This window comes from Actinia tenebrosa, unplaced genomic scaffold, assembly GCF_029948245.1.
Source record: "Actinia tenebrosa isolate PJP-AT-01 unplaced genomic scaffold, QUT_ActTen_1.0 PGA_scaffold15__27_contigs__length_11533743, whole genome shotgun sequence".
In the NCBI taxonomy this organism is placed as follows: Eukaryota; Metazoa; Cnidaria; class Anthozoa; order Actiniaria; family Actiniidae; genus Actinia; species Actinia tenebrosa.
In genome coordinates, this window is record NW_028292575.1 from 5957184 (window position 1) to 5972193 (window position 15010).

The 15010-nt window shown below is 37.2% G+C and overlaps 2 protein-coding genes across 3 annotated transcripts; both read left to right on the forward strand.

Annotated features, from left to right (window-relative positions):
• The first annotated feature begins 569 nt into the window (after window positions 1-569).
• LOC148910946 (CUB and sushi domain-containing protein 2-like) lies at window positions 570-7741 on the forward strand. Its single transcript, XM_089030520.1, has 11 exons — window positions 570-712; window positions 1971-2192; window positions 2282-2668; window positions 3187-3534; window positions 3961-4044; window positions 4593-4814; window positions 4904-5287; window positions 5800-6147; window positions 6297-6314; window positions 6574-6657; window positions 7578-7741. The coding sequence occupies exons 1-11, from the start codon at window positions 646-648 to the stop codon at window positions 7736-7738; spliced, it is 2325 nt and encodes a 774-aa protein (XP_088886646.1). The 5' UTR covers window positions 570-645; the 3' UTR covers window positions 7739-7741.
• Window positions 7742-8763: 1022 nt separating this feature from the next.
• LOC148910947 (uncharacterized) lies at window positions 8764-14777 on the forward strand. 2 transcript variants are annotated; one of them, XM_089030524.1, is made up of 9 exons: window positions 8764-8904; window positions 9800-10024; window positions 10701-11120; window positions 11201-11536; window positions 11691-11958; window positions 12325-12363; window positions 12452-12502; window positions 12600-12790; window positions 12926-14777. In XM_089030524.1, the coding sequence occupies exons 1-9, from the start codon at window positions 8844-8846 to the stop codon at window positions 13309-13311; spliced, it is 1977 nt and encodes a 658-aa protein (XP_088886650.1). In that variant the 5' UTR covers window positions 8764-8843; the 3' UTR covers window positions 13312-14777. The 2 variants fall into 2 exon arrangements, with proteins under 2 accessions (XP_088886650.1, XP_088886649.1); XM_089030523.1 differs by having other exon boundaries at window positions 12600-14777.
• Window positions 14778-15010: the final 233 nt, after the last annotated feature.

Sequence of the window (15010 nt, forward strand, 5' to 3'; positions counted from 1 at the left end):
AGCTGGATTACATGATAAGACTGAATAAAATATGTATTTTAATAAGGAAGACGTGACCAAGTGTATAGGTTAGTTTTCTGTAGTCTATAGTACGTCTTTTCTAGATACGGATTCTTAATTAAAATGCTTCGACAATTATGCTGTAAACGAAAGCTAAATATAACTTTACTTTTCAAAAATTTGCATTTAATATTTTCATTTACGCTGTAAATAAATTGAAACTGAAATATGTCGTGACGTGATGATTCGCACTCACACACGAAACCGTTTCTTGTTGACCACTTCCTGGAACAAAAATACCCAAGGGGGTGAGGCTGGTGATATAACAATTTGGATATAAATTTATTATCTCAAAAAAATCTTGAAGAAATCCACTAATGCTACTTGGTAGGGATTAAACATCGCTGTGTGTGTGTGAATTTCTATCAGCAAGTGTAAAATGTAAATCTGTTCTTTTAAATTTTGAGATCCTCTGATCCTGATCCCCACCCTTGTAAAAAAAATCTTCTCGAGGAGGGGGACGATTATACGCTGTTACGTTACTTCAGCCTTTCAGAGGAGGTCGAAAATGAATTCCGCGTGATGACTAATTACCTCAAATGACTCGAATGGTTTCAGAAGCAATTTAATGAGTTCGGTACTATAATGTGTTCTGTACAGGTGTGGTATTCTGTGGTGCTTGTAATTCTTCTACGAGAAAGCTACGTGAAAGGTAAGCCATATTTAATCTGCTCCTAGAAAAATCACCCACAGGAAGATAAAGGCTCGTCCAAATTAGTCGAGGCAAACTTAAAGATTGGACAATTACCGAAATGGAGACATCCATCTATTTATGCGACATTAGTTTTGAATTAGTGGAAATTGAAATCTGAAAAATAAATTTAAGAATTTTTTGCTTAAATAAGATCAGGAACTTATTATATCGTATTAGCTTATTCTAAACTAATAAAATAATAGGATCTAATAATAATAGAATAATAACTTAATTTAAGATAACAGTTTAGAATAGATTCTATGATTAACATGCAGAGGAAGTGCATGTTTCGACACAATAGTGTCTTTTGCTCTACTCAACATGCGACAAAAACATTTTCAGTTGGTCTAATCGATGTAAAGTAGAGAAATGATAGTCAATCAGATCAATGCATCAACTACTCGGGTAACTTTAGAAAGACACGTTATTTTAAAAGTTATTCTGCCATCAGCTGTCAAAAATGCATAGATGATGTCAGTTTATTGTTCAGCACCAACTTAAAGAAGCATTTCCCTAATATAAACAACCTGATGAAATTATAACATAACCCACGATATAACCATTAGCCATTCCTTCAGTAAAATGAATCACGAGAAATGTACAGGACTTTAAAAGACAGAGTGCAAACAATTAATCCGTGAAACACTAATTACTAAATAGTACAAAATAGTGCTAATTAAACAATAGAAAACAATGGAATTTGCATGAAATTGTGCTATTTAGTATTACTAAAGTTTCACGGATTTACTGTGGTCACTCTATGGTAAACGTTTCTTTAGTAAATGGCATTAAAAAATTTAAGCAAGATAAGTCGGTGGACACATGGAGGTTGGTTTCACTAGGCTACAAACCCAGTCTCTCTTTCTAGTCTTGTCTATTTGTTTTTTATTTTGAGTTGCTTTCTCAGGAAATTTCGACCAATATTTCGGTGTCAGTTACCTTGAATTTGTTTATTAACAACATGATGGTGCGAGAACCTTCGTTATCACCAGACAGCACCATGCCGTTGCTTGGTGTTGACCAGGAGAAATGCAGGTTCTTGGGACAAGATTGCATGTTACTTCTACTACTGATTTGGCGCATGTGCGTACGTTATTCAGCTCTGCTGTACTCATGTTACTAAGGGTGGAATCCGGCAGCCATGTTGGATGACATTATTATTTGTTTAGCCTCAAAAACAACCACAAAATTAAAGTTCACAATGGTTGCGTTACAGGTTCGACCCAATGGCCTGGTGGTGAGTACGTTCTACTCAAGCCTAAAACTGGTTGTCCAAACAATTGGAAAGATAAAGCCTGGATTTTACAAGATACCAAAATGTACGGGAGTAACAACAGATCAAGGATCCTTCATATTGATGGTTATGTTACTCCTCGTTATGTAGTAAGATCTTTTTGCATTAGAACAGGAAAGGAAGGCTCATCAGCTTGGCCACAAGGTACGTTTGCCAAGAAATCTCAGTTTCAGCTCTGCATGATTGCTCGAAAGTATAATAAGCGGTTTATAGACAATATTTTCCTGTTGTAGGTCAATACTGCATATACAGGCCTAAACGCTTTTCATCTGGGTCAATTGAAATGACTGGTGAACACAATAACAACAAAGACGCAGTAAAATACACTAGTTCCTTCGTTGATTACAATGATAAAACCTCCAATAGACAGAAAAAACACATCAAATTTCACTTTCAATGCAAAACAAGTGGTAACAAAAAGATCCCAATCTCGTTACCGATAACCAAACCATTTTATCTGCTGCCTTATGGGTCACGTGACTGTCAACAAGTCAAATGGATGGTAGCAACAAAGGAATGGATCAAGTACAGGACAGAGAACGCTATGAAAGGAACAGTACCGGCATATCAACTCGAAAATAACAATGGAATTATAACGATGTTTTACTGCTACTATAAAAGTAAGTGGAAAGAAGAGTGACTCTTTGCCCATATTCGATAACATATAGCTATAAACGTTAACATTAACAATTTGGAAGCAACAAAAAAACTACAACAATCTCGGTGACAACGTACAACAACAACACAAATATAAGTAAACAAACAAACCGCGCGGCTGCAACAAACTCTGGGTGTTCAAGCAAAAAATATATACGAAAAAGTTTAAAAATATATTCCGGCATAAAGGTTGACATGTGACAATCGCTATGGATACACTTGTAACTCTCTATAGCTATGCTTAACGTCTGTAAAAATAAGGTGGGGCTGTCATTTCACATGGTGATTCAAGCTACATCAAACTCGTCTAACCATTGGCAAATATTTATATATTTTTATAGGGCACTGTTCAAAGTTATCAAAATTGTAAAGCTCCTTATGCAAGTTCATAAATGGTATTAGGGACGAGATTACATCATCAAATCGAAATACAGCAACGGGGTTGACGTTCAAGCTTAATATCAACAATGTTTAATTTCAGGTTGTAACTACACTCTGACAGACAAGAAAGGTGTTTTCCAGTCCCCTGGCTTCCCTGGTAAATACCCGGATGGACAGCTGTGCTCGTGGAGGATCATGGTCCCTGTTAATCACACTGTGCAAGTTCGCTTCACTAACGTCTCTTTGAATGACAACGACACTTTGAGATATTCTGAAAGATACTCTACAAGAAGCAATGGAAGTTTTAGATCGTGGCATACGATTCCCCTTCATTCAACGGTACCGTTTTCGTTGTCAGCTGACAGTGACGTACTGTTCGTCTTTAGTTCGGATGAATCAAACAACAGCTCTGGATTCAGAGCAGAATACCGTGTGTCCATACCACAAGGTGAGTAAAGATACGAACTCGGATTTGATGGTCGGAGCTCCAGTACAAAGTATCCGGCTTTTTGAACAGGGACGAATTTGTTTTGACTATTGCTCACTCCATTCTCACTACTGTTTGTATAACCTATGTTCTTGGTCTTATATTCCTAGCTACAACTACAGCAAGGGGTGAGTAAAATTTGCCGGATATCCTGTTAGAAAATGATTCTAAGACAATAATAACTGCTAGAGCAGTGATTATAAGGTTAATTTCCCAAAGTTTGCCACAGCGGAAGTAATACTAGTTAGCTTTTCACCTCCATTCCACGAGAAGCTCGATTTTGCAGTGGTTCCCAGAGAACTAAGTGGCTCAGTCCGATATTCACTTCGCTTTCGACGAATAATTGTTAAAAATAATCTGAGTGTGTTCTTGTTCTTATATCAATAGCTTTAACTACGCCTACAGAAATACCTACAATGTCTACCGATACAACAACAATAGTGTCTACAACATCTTGGTCTGCACCGGGCGGTGAGTATAAGAATTAGTTGGTTAAAAGTATCAAGTTAGAAAATGGTCTTTCACCTAACAAGTAAGAACTAATTTGTAATTAGGTGGGATAACTCCAATTCTGTTTAGATCGATATATACTTATTTGAATAAAGTTAGTCACCTGAAAAGCTACAAAGTTGAGACCGACAAGGATTATGGGTAGATACATTTTACATGTTTCAACCGCTTGATAACTGTTGATGGACTTAAGATCTTCTACCAGCTATAAGTTCCCCTCCTCTGAGTATCCTCAACTGCTGCAGTTTTTGTCAAAAGCTTTACTTGTTGGATATAAAATACTTCCCATGATTCTCGACGATCACAGCTTTCTAGGTTTTGGTGACTAACTTTATTGAAATAATATATACCCTTTGGAGAGAGAATAAGCTGGCAAACCTTACCCTTTTATTTTGGGTACAGCAGCTTCAACCTCAAGGAAGGTGTAAACGATCACCTGTAATCACTTCAGCCAAAATATGGGGTAAAGATTTTTAACCTAAATTTAAGGATTTTTTGCGTTAGTACAGATTCGACCCAATGGCCAGGTGGTGAGTACGTTCTAATCAAGCCTAAAAATGGTTGTCCAACTAAGTGGAAAGACAAAGCCTGGATTTTACAAGATACCAAAAGTAAGGGGAGTAATTACAGATCAAGGATTCTTCATATTGATGGTTACGTTGCTTCTTATTATGTAGTTAGATCTTTCTGTATCAGAACAGGAACGGAAGTCTCATCAGTTTGGCCACAAGGTACGTTTGCCAAGAAATCTCAGTTTCAGCTCTGCATGATTGTTCGAAAGTATAATACGCGGTTTATAGACAATATTTTCCTGTTGTAGGTCAATACTGCATATACGGGAATAAAACCTTTTCATCTGGGTCAATCAAAATGACTGGTGAACACACTGACAACAAAGACGCAGTAAAATACACTAGTTCCTTCGTTGATTATTATAATGAAAACTCCAATAGACAAAAAAAACACATCGAATTTTACTTTCAATGCTACACAAGTGGGAACAAAAAGATTCCTATCTCGTTACCGATAACCAAACCATTTTATCTGCTGCCTTATGGGTCACGTGACTGTCAACAAGTCAAATGGATGGTAGCAACAACTGAATGGATCAAGTACCGGACAGAGAAGGTTACAAAAGGAAAAGTACCAGCATATAAATTTGAAAATCGCATTGGAATTACGATGTTTTACTGCTACTATAAAAGTAAGTGGAAAGAAGAGTTGTTCTTTGCCCATATTCGATTACGAATAGCTATAAACATTAACAATTTGGAAGCAACAAAAAAACTACAACAATCTCGGTGACAACGTACAACAACAACACAAATATAAGTAAACAAACAAACCGCGCGGCTGCAACAAACTCTGGGTGTTCAAGCAAAAAATATAAACGAAAATTCTTAAAAATATATTCCGGCATAAAGGTTGACATGTGACAATCGCTACGGGTACACTTGTAACTCTCTATAGCTATGCTTAACGTCTGTAAAAATAAGGTGGGGCTGTCATTTCACATGGTGATTCAAGCTACATCAAACTCGTCTAACCATTGGCAAATATTTATATATTTTTATAGGGCACTGTTCAAAGTTATCAAAATTGTAAAGCTCCTTATGCAAGTTCATAAATGGTATTAGGGACGAGATTACATCATCAAATCGAAATACAGCAACGGGGTTGACGTTCAAGCTTAATATCAACAATGTTTAATTTCAGGTTGTAACTACACTCTGACAGACAAGAAAGGTGTTTTCCAGTCCCCTGGCTTCCCTGGTAAATACCCGGATGGACAGCTGTGCTCGTGGAGGATCATGGTCCCTGTTAATCACACTGTGCAAGTTCGCTTCACTAACGTCTCTTTGAATGACAACGACACTTTGAGATATTCTGAAAGATACTCTACAAGAAGCAATGGAAGTTTTAGATCGTGGCATACGATTCCCCTTAATTTATCGGTACCGTTTACCTTGCTAAGCGACAGTGACGTACTGTTCGTCTTTAGTTCGGATGAATCAAAGACCAGCTCTGGATTCAGAGCAGAATACCGTGTGTCCATACCACAAGGTGAGTAAAGATACGAACTTATGGGTTTGATGGTCGGAGCTCGAGTACAAAGTATTCTTTTTGAACAGGGACGAATTTGTTTTGGCTATTGCTCACTCCATTTTCACTATCTGTTTGTATAACCTATATTCTTGGTCTTATATCCCTAGCTACAACTACACCAAGGGGTGAATAAAATTTGCCGAATATCCTGTTAGAAAATGACTCTAAGACGATAATAACTGCTAGAGCAGTGATTATGATGTTAATTTCCCAAAGTTTGCCACAGCGGAAGTAATACTAGTTAGCTTTTCACCTCCATTCCACGAGAAGCTCGATTTTGCAGTGGTTCCCAGAGAACTAAGTGGCTCAGTCCGATATTCACTTCGCTTTCGACGAATAATTGTTAAAAATAATCTGAGTGTGTTCTTGTTCTTATATCAATAGCTTTAACTACGCCTACAGAAATACCTACAATGTCCACCGATACAACAACAATGGCGTCTACAACATCTTGGTCTGCACCGAGCGGTGAGTAAGAATTGATTGGTTAAAAGTTAGAAAATGGTATTTCACGTAACAAGTAAGAACTAATTTGTAATTAGGTGGGATATTGGTAGCCAAGGAGAAGTGAAGTCTTCAAGGCAAATTTTGAAAATTAATTCAAAATGTGTTAATGTCGATGAACCTTCTCGGGGAAGAGGGGATGCCAAAGGTATCTAATACCTCAAATAAAATATAAAGAGATGATAAAATGAAGGGTAAATGTTACTTAACTATAGGTGAAACTCACCCAAAACAGCTGACAACCTTTACCCTTTCATTTTGGGTAAAGCAGGTTTAACTTCAAGGAAGGTGTTAAACGATCACCTATAATACGCTTCAGCCAAAATATTCAACCTAATATTTTGAGTTAAATTCAAATATCATTCGGGGGTAAAGCGATTTTTACCCCAAACAACTCTGGGTGTGTGATGACAATAGTTACTCATAGAAAGTTAAAACACTATGAAGACAGGCGAGAATATAGCAGTGACAGTGTACTCAATTAAAGGAAGGTAAAACATTAGTATCATAAGGTAATTGTTGATAATGCCACAATCCGTCGATCCGTAAAGAAATGGATAAAACCGAAATCCGCCGCATTTGCAGGATGCGCCAATCCGTTTAAATTTTACTCTGAATCCGAAATCGGGACTAAATCATTTGCGAAACCCACCAATCCGTAGACCTATTCACTCCCCCTTCCTCCCTGTAATTTCCCCTTGTAGTGACACAGCTTTCACAGGAAGCCCACATCAATCATTTTAATGTTATTATTTTAGTTATTTTTCTTAAAAGAAACTAGATGAGACAGAAGAAAACATAAGAATATCTGCATCAGACAAGCAGGACAAGCAAGTGAGCAACATACCCCTTTTTCTCCACATTAAACCACCACACTCATTCAGGCCAAACCACTGATGGAGGACCATATGTACCAGGCCTCCTGAACAGAAGAACTCGACTTCACGCAGTGTACAAATATGGACCAAGCTACTTCAAGATCTCTTGTAATTGCACTCTGACAATTAAAGAAAGGACATCATTAAATTATTTACGTACTCTTTAAGAACATGGTGTTAAAGTGTTATTCCTTTTCATTTGTTCAATAGAGGTTTTGCACCATCACGTGTCGGTGGCGCCCATAATACAGCTTGGACTGCCTGTGGTTAGATGGCAGAACAATAAAATCTCTTCAAGTTGCTCTCGGGAATTGAATTCTTTCTTAGGTATCGTTCCTGCAAATCTAACATGGCTGCCGTCACGTGATGGTGCAAAGCCTTGATTGATGGGTTGCAAGCATTTCCAAGAGAGTCAAAAGACAAAATTGAATTGTTATTAAATTCAATCCTAATTTAGCATATGTTGAGTTTTGCGAAGGAAAAGAACGATCGAGAAAATATAAAATAGGTAATGCAATTTAGTCGTACCGCTGAAATCATCAGGGGAGGTGTATTGGGTAACTAGTCAACTCCCATTGCATTGAAGTTGAAGAATAATAGAATAAAGGATGAGGTAAAACCAAAAAGGAAGCTATGTGATGGCTTTCTGGATAACAGTCACTACCCTTGAAATACTTCTGGGATCAGCAAGGGCGACGACATTTTAGTGTTGAAAGAAGCTCTAGCCGTTGGAAGGTGACAAATGGTATTTTTTACTACTACACGTTTCATTTTCTTAAGTGAAAGAGATTATATCTTTCTGTCATCAAATGTGGCTGAAGTGATGCGACGGTGCATATATTGCGTTATGATTTCATTATTTTCAATGACAAAAGTTTAATTAGAATGTTGGTTTAGAACATTTAGTATTGAAAACGTTTCATGAATCCATGACAAATAAGCCACAAACACAAAGGTGGCAGCTTTTCAAAGCCATCTTATAGAAATCTATCGTCTTCTGCACACATTACTGAACCTTCTCTCTCATTTACTGACGATATCGCCTTATTCTACTGCCACACGAGCCCTCCCCCTCCCCCTCCCCCTCCCCCCCAAACGAAATGAATCTACCGTGTAGGGGAGGGGTAGTTAGGATGTTTCGAAACCAGTCGTAGCGCGAGTAGAACGTAGAACAGAGAATGAAAGTCTACTGCTGAGATACACAACCAACTCTTACACACGAAGAGAAATATTAAGTGAGGTGGCCGTCTCGTGTTCCAAGCCACTTACACGATGTATCCGTGGTGTTCATTCGTTTTTGTGATTCTTCTACAAACAGCAGTAGAGAATAAAGGTAAGATCTTGTGACATGTCGAGTGTTAAAGTCATTCCCGTAATATCGAATCTAATACATATCAGGGATTTCCGCGTCATATATAGTTGTCAAGCGGAAACCGTATATAAATAATATAAACACTCAACGTATTATAAATAGGCATCTGAAAATCTAAAAATTAATGCCTAATATAAAAAATGTTTTTTTAAAAATCTAAATGCTTAAGTGGACACAGCAATAAATTCAGTCTTTAATACTTCAATATTTTGATAAGCCATAAAACTGTTTCTCTTATTACGTGACAGACTGAATAAGACTGTCACGCATGCGTTAGAGTAATTCAGTTATGTTATTTCTAATCTCGTACCAACAGCCTACGTTTCTTCTGGACTGCGGCGAAGAACGAGGGCTCTGGCATAATCCAATTTTTGGCGCATGCGCAATTTTTCGGAAGTGAAATATAATCAATATGAAAATCATGCTTTCAAACAGAGTTCTGTGATAACTTACGATCAAAATACAAATTTTAAATCGGGAACATATTTTTTTCATTTTTTTCCCTTTTAACGCATGCGCTCTTATACTGGAAGTCCAAGAAATCCTGGTCTCAAAAAATTGCATAAAGCTCTCTTAAGATAAGAGCATCCGTAAGTATTGTTCCAAAACAATAGGAAATTGTACTAAGACAATACTTACGAGTGTTTTTTAGCTTCTTAATCTTAAGAGAGCTTTATGCAACTGGGCCCTGGCTCTGGGTATAGCTTGTGTTGTTTCAATATATCCTCCGTTATCCTCAGGCCCCACATATGGCCTTATAGTGAATATACTTTACTCAGACTGACCGTTCAGACTGTCGACGCGCATGCGTTATAATAATTTAACGTTGTTTATATATATCCTCTATTATCCTCAGGCTCACCGCCCACATGGCCTTATGGTAAGTATACTCTTCTCAAGCCCAGGACAGGATGTCCTGCAGGATGGGATGACAAGGGATATCTTTACCAAGACACAATAGATACAAACCCAAGTAATAACAGATCACAAACCTTACACATCGATGGAAAAGTTGCTCGCAGTCATGTGAAGAGACATTTTTGCAGCAAGACAAACAAAGACGGTGAAGTTTGGCCATCAGGTCAGTTTATATATAGCAACTAGCAGTGTTTATTTACGTTCTCGTATGCGAAAATTATGAAATAGCCTAAACCACGGTAGGCTAGTATCAGTATCAGGTAAAGATGGATGGGTTGCATACATTCCCAAAAGATAAAAGCATGACCAAGACTTTTTTTGCTTGCAAAGGATGCTAATGATGAGAATGTTTTTTGCTGAATATTATTTGTATGATAGGGAACTTCCTATTCAAAACTTAAACCTCATAACACAGAGTCATTTTGTTTTTCTCACTCAAAGCCCCGACAAAATGTGATACTTGGGCATAATACTCGTTCACGATATTTCGATATCGACAACAATCTCGGCGTTACCCTATAATCCAGAGAAAATAAGCTAAGAGAAGGAATTCCAGTGCCTCGCTATGGGCACTCCTTGATGCTATTGTTATATATTTGATCCTTATTTTAGAATCTTTGACGCTAAAACTTGTTTTGTCATGTTTTCCTATGTTAAATGAAACGTGAGTAAACATCGTTAAGCGCGCGCAGTATGCGAATGCAGAAAAACGGACGATGGCAAATGTGATTCTAAAAATAGCATCAAACAGTTCCTATCATGGTTACAAGCATGAATACCAGAGATTCCTTCTCTTAGTTCATTTTCTCTTCCTATAATAGTTATATGTTATGTTGTAGGACAATATTGTGTATACATGCACGAAAAAGAGAAGTTGCATCGCATGAGATCGGGATCGATTCTTATGTATGACGAGAAAAATAACAACAATGTTGAATATAAATTAACTAAATTTCGAGTGTATGTCAAGAAGACTAGGAGATCATTTATATACATGAAGTTGTACTTTGCCTGTCAAACAAGTGGTGACAAAAAGATTCCAATCTCGTTACCGATAACCAAACCCTTTTATCTGCTGCCTTATGGGTCACGTGACTGTCAACAAGTCAAATGGATGGTAGCAACTACTGAATGGATCAAGTACCACACACGGAACTATATCAAGAAAAGTGGTAAACAGACTTATGGAGAAGTGCCATATCATGAGCTTGGGCACAGAAAGCATCAGGGAATCACCATGTTCTACTGCTATTATGAAAGTAAGTTGCAAAAAGTAAAATGCTTTACATTTGAAAATTTAAATTTTTACAGTCTAAAAATTATATTTATCATTCTTTAGGCTGCAAGTACATATTGAGAGACAAGAAAGGTACATTCAAGTCCCCTGGATTCCCTGGTAAATACCCGGATGGACAGCTGTGCTCGTGGAGGATTATGGTCCCTGATAATCACACCCTACGTGTTCGTTTCACTTACTTCTCTTTGAATGATAACGACTCTTTGAGATATTCTAAAAGGATCAATGGCGGTCCTAGATCGTGGTATACCATTTCCCTTAATACCACGGTACCCTTTACATTGTCAGCAAACAGTGATTTACGGTTCGTCTTTCGTTCGGATGAAACAAACTACAACTCTGGATTCAGAGCAAAATATCGTCTGTTTATACCACAAGGTGAGTAGATATGCTGGGCGAATTCGAAGAACCGTGAAAAGCTAATTATGATGATTGATTGCATTCAGGAAAATTATTGGAATGGGGATCACAGACCTTACTGAAGAATTTCCCCCTCATGTTCATAGCCTATATTCTTGCTGTATTCCTACAGTGCCTGTCACAACACCATCAACACCTTCCTCAACGCCTTCGTCTAAGAGAAACGTTTTTACGACTGAACTAAAATCAAGTACCATCAAGATAAGTAGTACAAAAGCATCAACACCACAACCAAGACATCAAGACGACAAGTCTAATGCAGAATCCTTGAAACATTCCCCTTTCAGCAGTGGAAAGAAAGGAATCGTTGTCATCGTGATACCTGCAGTTTGTTTGCTGATTGGAGTTGTTCTTCTCATCATGATCATAAATCAGTGCAGGTATGCTGGCTGGGTACGTTGTGATGGAGGGTATGTGTTCAAAACCCTTGTCGTAGCCGTGGAAAAAATGCATCCTATCAATTGATTAGATGATTTTTGACCTCATGATGCAGTTGCAGTTAGTGCACTAAAGACATAAGCTGTACGTACGGTCTGGAGGGCGGGTATAGTCTCTCCATTGATGTCGTCAGCTAAAACATTATCTTGCGTAATCTGTACATTAATTAGGTGCGGACAATAGAGTATAAAGTACTTCACACTATCTCGGTGCGGAGTGTCAATCTATAGGATAAAAGCTAAAACTTTACAGGCTGTTTTACATGATTTCGCACACTGATTGTGTAAAATTTGATTTCACTCATATAGGATCAGAAGAACTAGAAGCCGTGCCAGGAACTCAAAACGGTAGGATCTACTTTTTTCTCGCACTGAGAGAATATCATTCAGACGTTTCTGTAGCAATATTCAGTTAACCGCTTTTATTTTAACACAGAGATACAGAAGGAGTCGTCGATCGCTCAGTAATGAATCCAACATACGAAAGGTAAAATTTTGATTTATGTACTAGGCGCTTCATCAAGCCCCAAAAATATATTTGATCGTTGTGCTAAAAATAAGGCGTGTTTCTTTTTATCCCGTAGAGGAGACGTCTTACTAAATGCACCTAATGAAACTGCCACAGCACTAAACATAGGTGACGACTCTAGTATGCACCAGTCCTTGTCACGTGAAACACCGGAATATGAAAATATTGAATGCGAGAAATTGAACAAAGCGATCGTAAATCGAAATTCGAAAAACTCAGAAGCCAAGAAATCAGGGTCTGTTGAAGGTAGTGACCACAATCCTTTGTACTTAGTATCTGAAATACATGATCCTAAAAAGAGATCATGTCCAAGCCAGTCAGAAACGAGGGAATCGGAGGCTGTTAAGGATAGTGGCCCTAATCCTTTGTACCATATCTTAGAAGGACCTGATACTAATAATGGAATACCAGAGGACAAACCAAATTCAGAAACGAAGGAATCAGAGGCTGTTAAAGATAGTGGCCCTAACCCTTTGTACCATGTGTTAGAAGTACCTGATACTAATAATGGAATGCCTGAAAAGCAACCAACTTCAAAATCGAGGGAGTCGGAGGCTGTTAATGATAGTGGCCCTAATCCTTTGTACCATGTCTTAGAAAGACCTGATACTAATAATGGAATGCCTGAAGACCAACCAACTTCAGAATCGAGGGAATCAGAGTCTGTTAAAGATAGTGGCCCTAACCCTCTGTACCATGTGTTAGAAGGACCTGACCCTAATAATGTAGGCCTGGCAGAAGATCCAACCTACGAGGATGTCGATTGAACTTTTGTACATAAAAGACTTATTTCACATTAGATCTCTTTGATCCAAACCTTGGTATGCATGTTGCATTGTTACTGTACTAATCAAAGTTTTGTCAAAGTGATACGGGAATTTTTAAAAATATGCCTTAGAACTAACTAAACCCAGATGTTCCATAAGAAAAGTTATAAGTTAGAAACCTGTTAGATATTGTGCTGCTATCAAAGTTATTCAAGGCCTAATTAGCCGTGTTAATTCACAATTGATTTCTAAGAGAACTAAAGCCTTTATAAAAAGGTGATACAGGACTAACAGTAATCTGACTTAGAACAACTTTAACCCAGGCGTTCCAAAAGGAAACATTCTGGTTCCACCAGGAAAGTTATGCAAAGCCTAAAAGAACGTCTGATTATAAAAATGTTACTTTTACTTTCTCTGATCTATGTATTGACATTTTGATGCTAAAATCATAGTTAATGGAGTAGAATGGTTTGAAACGCCATAGAACAAAGCTATTGTTTTGCCATCACGTGCTACTGACCGTGCACAAGGAACCAAAGCAAGTATGGCTGAAAATACTTATTTCCTTATTATTTTCATGTATGAACACTTTGAAAGTGAAAACTTTCATTCCATGACCAAAATCATGCGGATAAATACTTCCGCGCAGATACAGTTAAATTACTAGATGATAAATAAGAAAGCATTGAAACTGAGGGCAATTTCATTTTCAATAAACAATTAATATTAATCATATAGGATTAATTAACAAATGATACATATTTTAGCGATTATTTTAGCGATTATTTATTTTAACGATTTTTAAGGGTAAAAAAATTCTATATTTCCGAATACTGTGAACAAATGGAGCAACTTTTCCTTCACTGTGCACGGTCAACGTCATATATAACAATGGATAAAGACGAACAAAAACATGGAGTAGTAGGTTTCCCAACCATTTCGCTCCATTAACTATGCTAAAATATAAAAGGATAGCATACCTATATACAGCTGATTGTGACAGAAAATGTTAGCCTATCAAAAGCAAGAAAATTTGCAAAACTGAGGTGCCACTTTTTCTCTGTGAAATTATGGATTTCTAGGTTACCAAATAAAAAAAATCACTTTGCTAATAAGAGGTTGATAACAGTAACACAATAACTAAGGAGTTTTAGAGTTAAGTCATTAAACCCGTGAAATAGATATTTGACTAACACACATTAGTAGACCCTAATTCCATTGTTTTCTTTTGTGTTTATTTGACTATTACATGTTGACTAATAATTTTTATTTCACAGGTTAAATGTCTTCACTCTATATTTTTATTGCAATAGTGGACAGGTTTTTATTTTTTGCTGGTCAATTTTCACAGGCTTCATGAACCTCAGTTTTACAGCGACGTCATTTCTACTTCACAATCTCAGATCAGCTGGATAGAGTTACAGTTACATGATAAGACTGAATAAAAAATGAATTTTAATAAGGAAGACGTGACCAAGTGTATAGGTTGGTTTTCTGTAGTCTATAGTACATCTTTTCTAGATACGGATTCTTAATTAAAATGCTTCGACAATTATGCTGTAAACGAAAGCTAAATATAACTTTACTTTTCAAAAATTTGCATTTAATATTTTCATTTACGCTGTAAATAAATTGAAACTGAAATATGTCGTGACGTGATGATTCGCACTCACACACGAAACCGTTTTTTTTTTTACCA

What these genes read in the sequence shown, in the direction of transcription:
- LOC148910947 (XM_089030523.1), top strand. Translation starts at nt 8,844, where the DNA reads ATGTATCCGTGGTGTTCATTCGTTTTTGTGATTCTTCTACAAACAGCA. An exon ending in AACAGCAGTAGAGAATAAAG is followed by an intron (nt 8,905 to 9,799) that starts GTAAGATCTTGT and finishes TATTATCCTCAG; the next exon opens with GCTCACCGCCCACATGGCCT. An exon ending in CGGTGAAGTTTGGCCATCAG is followed by an intron (nt 10,025 to 10,700) that starts GTCAGTTTATAT and finishes GTTATGTTGTAG; the next exon opens with GACAATATTGTGTATACATG.
- LOC148910946 (XM_089030520.1), top strand. Translation starts at nt 646, where the DNA reads ATGTGTTCTGTACAGGTGTGGTATTCTGTGGTGCTTGTAATTCTTCTA. An exon ending in CCGTGTGTCCATACCACAAG is followed by an intron (nt 3,535 to 3,960) that starts GTGAGTAAAGAT and finishes TTATATCAATAG; the next exon opens with CTTTAACTACGCCTACAGAA. An exon ending in ATCTTGGTCTGCACCGAGCG is followed by an intron (nt 6,658 to 7,577) that starts GTGAGTAAGAAT and finishes ACACTCATTCAG; the next exon opens with GCCAAACCACTGATGGAGGA.